The sequence below is a fragment of the Labeo rohita genome, chromosome 17, assembly GCF_022985175.1.
Source record: "Labeo rohita strain BAU-BD-2019 chromosome 17, IGBB_LRoh.1.0, whole genome shotgun sequence".
NCBI lineage: Eukaryota > Metazoa > Chordata > Actinopteri > Cypriniformes > Cyprinidae > Labeo > Labeo rohita.
Window position 1 is genome coordinate 165,869 of NC_066885.1, and position 7,550 is coordinate 173,418.

General features: G+C 43.3%; 1 protein-coding gene across 1 annotated transcript; it reads right to left on the reverse strand.

Moving 5' to 3' along the window:
• Window positions 1-3,950: 3,950 nt before the first annotated feature.
• dio3a (iodothyronine deiodinase 3a) lies at window positions 3,951-6,481 on the reverse strand. The gene has a single exon (XM_051133992.1). It carries the CDS (start codon window positions 5,929-5,931, stop codon window positions 5,140-5,142), a length of 792 nt encoding a protein of 263 aa, XP_050989949.1. The 5' UTR covers window positions 5,932-6,481; the 3' UTR covers window positions 3,951-5,139.
• Between the last annotated feature and the right edge of the window lie 1,069 nt (window positions 6,482-7,550).

Genomic DNA, 7,550 nt, shown 5'->3' on the forward strand with positions numbered 1-7,550 from the left:
GAAAGCGAGGCCAATCGGATCGCTGCCAAACGCTCAGCCAGTGAAAAGAAGCGCTCTCTCCCTCCGGCTGGGAAATATTAGCCTCGGGCAAAATACAAAACGGTGTTGTACTTTTGAAGGAACGATTCCACGGATAATTTAATCATTTTATTGAAGCGGTTCACTCGCTTACGAGCAAGAAAACAGAGGGTTTGTTTGTTTCTTTCATGCATTCTTATGAAGTCACTGGGGGAAAAACACTTTTTAGTCCACTGAAAGGAACATTGTAGAAATTTAATTTCACACTATGAAGGCCCTTAGACTTTGTTTTTACGTAGGAACACGGGTCATTCTGATAATTCTTTGTCTTGGAAAGTATCTCTTCCTTCTAGACTCTAAACACTGGGAATCTGAGCAATGAATAATTTTAATTTCATTCGTACTGGTGAAAAAAAAAACAAAAGAATGCATCAGAGAGAAAGAAACATGTCTCTACAAACTATTACAAAGAAACAGTGATTTTAGAAAGGCTGCGATAGAATTTTCTCTTCTTTTTCTTTTAATTACCACTTTTGAAAATGTATATTTTCAAATAAATAAATGCATGACAGTTTTTGATGTTTCTCATGAATGAATCTCAGAGTTTTGCTGTGGTTTTTGTAAGCTGACACCTGGACCAAGCTCACATGAGCTGAAGCGTTTCTGTCTGCAGGAGGCGCTGCCGCCGGTCGGGAGCGGATGAGGGGACGGCAGAGAGCCGCCCGCGGCCACAGAACGTAAATCTAATCAAGCCGCGTCCCTCTCACTCCTGCGTCCCTGTGTGACTCCACTTCATGCTTAAACTTCCATCTGAACCACAGACAGAAATACTTGACAAAAACAACATGTGCTGCTGCGCTGATTAGCCGTTAGAGAGTCAAACTGGAAAACAGACAGACAGTAGATCAGTTAGATTCTCTATAGATTCTGTAGATTAGACTGGAACAGCTCACCCAAAAATGAAAAGAAGACAAAAGATGAAACAAATCCATCATTAGGATGTTTTTTATAATCCATAATAATGTTTCCTCCAGTGAAAAAGTCCATTTCCTGTTGTCTCTCACATCAAAATCCAGCCACATATTTGTTTGGAGTTGTTTTGGCTTGTAAACGGTGCTTGATCTGTGCAGATTTCTCTCCTGATTCAGACCAGACCACTTTTTCACTGGAGGAAGCGTTATTATGGATTAGACTGTAAAAAACAAAGAAACAAACAAAAAAAAAAACACCAGTTTGAAAATAATTTGAATTTAAAATAATTTGTCACCCTGCTGACCTAAAATTTTAAGTCAACTTGAAAGTTACCCAGCTACCCAGCTGTCTTAAAATATGTAAAGTTGAATCAACTCAAATATCTAAGTTGTCACTTAATACAACTTAACATTTCAAGTTGACTAAACTTACTTGAGTTGACTGAACTTACAATGTTAAGGCAGCAGGGCAACACATTTTTGTAAATTGACTAAACAAATAGTTTTTTACAGTGTATGGACTCAATGTATTTTAGGTCAAATCAGTTTTTATCAGCTGTTTGGACTCTCATTCTGACGGCACCCATTCACTGCAGAGGATCCATTGGTGAGACAGAGATGCATTTCTCCAAATCTGAAGTCGCCAACTGTTTGTGTAAAGTCTAGTCAATAGTCTGGCCAATGCATAATTTCTCATCACAGACACTCATTAATTATCAGTTAAATGTGATTGTTTCGTTCCGCTGAGAAACAGCGAGTAACATTCGGCTGGTCACGTGATCTCAGCACGTCGACCTCCTTGAGACGAAGCACATTTACACGTCTGGAGATTCAACACGTTTTCTCAAAGCTTGTATGAGACATTTTAATGGGGGAAAAAGCTTAAGTGCACTTTTCAAGTTTTAAAGTCCAACATTTCTAGAGGAGCAGCTCACGTGGAACAGATGATCTGATTATGCCGTTTCGACGTCACATCAATGTCATGCCTTTCATTTTGTTTTCATAAAGTGGGTGTCTGTTGGCAGAGCTCGTTTTCAGATAATTAATGTTTAATAATGTGGAAGCAGCGATGACGCCAGAGCACGGGGCTTTAGCGCTCATGCTAATGCTCACCGGAGAAGTGCATGATGGGAGTAATATGTTAAAAAGCTGAAGCGGTTCCCTGGCAGCGCTGGTCACGTACGACCACAAACCCTGAATATAAAGTGCTGCGGGATCTTCCAGATGGTCTGTATTACACTGTCTTTTCTTCTGGAAGTGGACGATTATCTAAAAAATATGTAGATTTCACACAGTGGGCTGATGGAGAGATGTCACGATCTGCTGGAAAGTAGATTTGGTGAGAAATCTGAAACAGTGGAAGTGTGTGTGTGTGTGTGTGTGTGTGTGTGTGATCAGGGTTGATTTCAGGTCATCCAGACGGATTCATCAAGTGAATAACAGCATTCAGCTCCTGAAATCTCGTACATGACAATACAGGAAAAGCCAATGCTGAACTTAAACTGCACTGAAGAACAGATCAAACTCAATCAGTAATTTCTCTCAGCTCAGAAACTGTTGCTCCAATAAAAGAACAAGCAAGTTTTTGCTTGAAAGACAGTAACCAAGCAACTGGATGAGACATTTTGCCTTTGATGGCGAGACGGCGCAGCAGAAAATACTTGCTTTTTATTGAGCTGCATCACAGCGAGAATCTGCAACGCAGGTCATATGAGCCTAATTAATCAAATTGCCCCTGTCTGTTTGACATAAACGAAAACAATACTTCTGATGGTGTTCTTCAAATGTCGAGTGGCGCCACAGAAAGCGTTCAGCTAATGCTGAGTTTTGAAGGCCGTCATGAAGATTATCTGCATTTTGCAGCCCTGCTCTGACACGTCCGCTTATTCGAGGGATGGTTCAAATAAAAATAACAAAACTCTGTCATCATTTACACAAAACAAGACATTTTGAAGAACACTGGTAATCATACAGTTGCTGGTCCCCATTGACTTCCATATTTTGGAAGAAAATTCAGTAGAAGTCGACGACTACCAGCAACAGTCCGGTGTCTCTCGTTCTTCAAAATGACGACGTCTGTGTTCAGCAGAGGAGAGAAACTCATACAGGACTGGAATAACACGAGGGTGAGTAAATGATGACAGAATGATCATTTCTGGTCTTTTCTCACATCATCATGTAAATAGAGACGCTCTCACATGGTATTTCTTGTTTTCTAGATGCTCACTGTTTTCCTTCGCCACTGGTGTGTGAGAGACAAACAGCTGTGTATGTGAAATATTTATATTATTTTTGATTGAAAATGTACTATTTTGCACAAATCATTTAGCCTCATTTAATCAATGTTTTTGTGTGCATTGATTAATGGTATTAGGATGTGGCAATATGCTTGTTTAACTGTTAAATTTCTCATAATCATCAATAACGAGAGATTTGTCTGTACTACTGGGATGAAGATGACAGCGCATACATTCAGATGAGCGACGCTTTTAAAGACAGGTTCAGTATTGGCATCGATGGTTCCATGAAGAACATTTGACATCCGTGGAACCTTACATCGCACAAAAGTTTTCTGTGATTATCAAAACATTTTTTAACAGAATACATGGTTCTTTTAAAACCTGATCACTGAAAGGTTCTTCAGGGAACCAACATGGCATCACAGTGAAAAACCCAATTTGGAACCTATTTATAAGAGTGAACCCTAGAGATGAATTAGAGGACAGTAAATTGGCGGTACATTAAAGAAAAATCTGTTAAATACTGTATGTGCAACTCCACACCACAGGAGCCCATCAGCACTGTTGTGAACACGCTGCATCTGCAGCATCAGTCGTATGAAATGTGAATGTGATCGTGCACAACTGTGGCTGAAGATATAAATGACTCTCCTCATTTCACTCAGTCGTTGTGTAATTCAGATACACGTCCAATCAACACAACAGATACGGTCCACACGCCTCGGGGTGAAATGTTTTATTACAAAATGGCTTTGATAAAAAGGAATAATTTACATGTATTCGTCCTGTACTTTAGACATCAGTGTCGATCTTCTGGTTGTGAACCTTTTAAAAATCGACCTTCACAAAAAATACAGGAGGGAAAGAGAGTGACCATTTTACGCACAACAAGATCCTTTCTACAGAACGGACACATGACGAGCACGAACACACGAAGATGCTCTCGAGACACGAATGAGGACGAACTCAGTCCTGGAAACTCTGCTGTTCCCCGAACACTAACGTTAGCAGCTCCGACAGGGTGCGAATTACACTGCGAGGCTGGGGGGTGAATCCCAAAACAAGAGCTTCATTTTGCATGTTTTGCCTTTATATGTGACCCTGGAGCACAAAACCAGTCATAAGGGTCAGTACTTTGAAACTGAGATTTATGCATCATCTGAAGGCTGAATAAATGAGGACAATATTTGGCCAAGATGAAAATCTGAGGGTGAAAAAAAAAACAAAATACTGAGAAAATCGACCTTTAAAGTTGTCCAAATGAAGTTCTTAGCAATGCATATTACTAAACAGAAATTAGGTTTTGATATATTTACGGCAGGAAATGCACAAAATGTCTTCATGGAACATGATCCTAATATCCTAATGATTTATAAGAAAAGAAAAATGGATCATTTGACCCATACGCTGTGTTGTTGACTACAAATATAGCCCTGCTACTTGTGACCGGTTTTGTGCTCCAGGGTCACATACTTGTAATGTTAATTTAAAATTGCATTCATTTTTTCCATCGTGTTAGTTTATAATAGTGCTATACGCTATTTAATATAAAATATCTAGAAATCAAAATAGACAACAGCTTCTGAAGGACATTATTTCAGTGCTTGTTATTGACCTTCTGGTTATTTTAGCAGATTCAGATTCAGTTCAACAGCACGAAGTTAAAGAGGGTGAACTCTCTCCCTCATCTGAACTCTGCACATGCACTTGGACACACGGGTGATGTTAGTGCGACTCATTCCAGCCAAAATTGCAATTTAACGGAAATGCACCTTCACGTTTGAGTCTTCACATTACGCGCAGGCTACTTTCTATCCGCCCGCGCCGCGTCCGTCGGGTGGAAATCGAGCCTAATCGAGCTGTAATTCGCACCCTGGTTTCTCTGTGAAAAGTGGCAAGTCGCTTCACTTTTACACGCGAATGACGGCGTCGCGCAGCCGCTTGCGGTACTGATCCAGCCAGTGTCGGAGCTCGGAGATCCGGTAGCCCTCCGGCCCCCTGCCGCCCTGGTAGACCACCTTCCCGTCCTGGACGATGTAAAGTCTGTCGAAATAAGCTCCGTACGCGCTGTTGGACGAGTTCTCCATGCTGTCGGCCACTATCGCGCAGCCCGGCGCCTCCCGCGCCATCAGCCGCGCGGCGCTCAGTCTCTCCTCCAGACTCCGGTGCTGGCGGATCTGATACGGCGCGTCGGAGCTGATCCAGCCGTCGGACGGATGCGCCTCCTCGATGTAGATCACCAGCGCGTCGGAGATGTCCGCGTACTGGAGCACGAGCCGCTGGAACGCCTTGAGACGCTTCATGAACGGCGGTCAGCTGCAGCTGCCGAAATTCAGCACCAGCGGCCTCTGGGCGCTCGCGAAGTCCAGCACGCGTTTGCGCTTCGGATCCGCCAGCGGAACCACTTGGCTGTTGGGCGCGTCGTGGCCGAGGCGCGCCGACTTCATCCAGTCCAGCTTGTGTCCGTGGAAAACCGCCTTGAGCGACTCCCAGCTGAACATGCGGTTGTTGTCGGAGATGCACAGCGGAGGGTCCTCGTCCTCCTCCTCCTCGTCGTCGTCCTCATCGTCCCTCAGACGGAACAGAACTCTCTTCCGCACGCACAGAAAATCAAGACACCACAGCATGAACGCGGCGACGAGGAAACGCGGCAGAATGACCAAACACGCGAGCGCGTTCTTCAGCGCCTTCGCCGTATTCATGATCGATAGCGCAAGAGTTTCTGACGTTCAGCGGCTCAACTTGCCTTTTATATGAAGAATGAATGTCAGTCCGTCACTCCGCCTCCAAACACATGCTGGAATAAACCACGGACAGACAGAGGCACATCACTCACTCGCGGTCCCGCTCATCACGCCAACATGTCCCTCCGTCGAGGAATGGAGCGCAGCCCAAAAGAGCGCCTTTTTACAGTCAAAGCGTCTCCTGCTCCCATTTAAACTCTGCTTGGTGGCTTCAGAAGTGCTCTTCGGTCCGTTTCACGAGCCGCAGCAGCAGCACACGGATGTGTCGCGCGCGCTGCCAAACTTCCTCTGATCTGGTGAGAGTCAGTCGATCGTGTGAATCTGCCGCGATCATCTGAGACACCGGGCGGCGCTCCGCCTCTGATCATCGACCGGGATCGTGATCAAACTCTGAGCCGCAAAATTACACAAATCATTGCGCATTCACTTCCGCGCGCTACAGCAGTTTCAGTCGCGCACGACTTAAGGTAGGGGAGAGCGGGGACGGTTGCAACACTTTCTGCGTTTCCTTTAGTTTCTCAGAGACGGTTTGTATTAGAAAGCCAACACTGCAATACAACAATAAAGCCACTTCTGTCAGCAACTCACACACACCGCTGCAACACGTGTACATGTGATAATATACGTACAATTTACACTTGAACAGACAAAGTGAAATGCTGCAAGGGACCCCACAACAGTGGTCACAGTCGGTCAGATTGTTTGCTTCAGCATTTTTTACCTCAGTGGAACTTGAAGTGTTTCTACACTGCAAAACAAGGCAGCATGCTGTCTAAACATTAAGCGCACAATCAGTAGTGTATTCACACTGAAAATCCCGAAAGGGATCTGTAAAGATGTGGCACAGAAGCCTTTCTGAAGTGTCATTCAGGTGTCACACAGACATGCTGTTTAAACACCTTGATACAGCACTTTGATACTGGGTCAGAGTAGGCATCACTTGGTCTGGCTTTTATGCTGCAATGCGTTTTTACACAGGCACAGAGAATATTTATTTATTTATTTTTTCAAGTTGTATTTATGGGATTGTTATACCTTTAATGTGAGAGGACAGTGGAGAGCTGACAGGAAAGTACTGCGAGGATCGGCAAAGGACCTCGAGGTGGGATTCGAACTCGGGTCGCCCTGAGCGCAGTTGCGCTACATGTCGTCACACTAACCACAAGGCTATACACTGTAAAACACAAAAAACACAATTAGTTTAAAATTATTTGTTACCCTGCTGCCTTACATGTTTAAGTTCAGTCAACTAAAATAAGTTTTGTCAACTTGAAATGTTAAGTTGTACGAAGTAACAACTTAGATATTTGTGTTTGTTAAACTTAAAAGCTGGGTAAGTAACCCAGCTGCCTTAAAATTGTAAGTTGAATCAACTCAAATATCTAAGTTGTCACTTTGTATAACTTAACATTTCAAGTTGAATAAACTTTTTTTTGAGCTGACTGAAAATTTTAAGGCAGCTGGGTAACAAATTATTTTAAGTTGACTCAACAAATTGTTTTTTTACAGTGTAGGTGCCGACGTGAAGCGGCTGTATTTAACCGAAAAATGAAGAGTGGACTCTAAACCCTTCATGA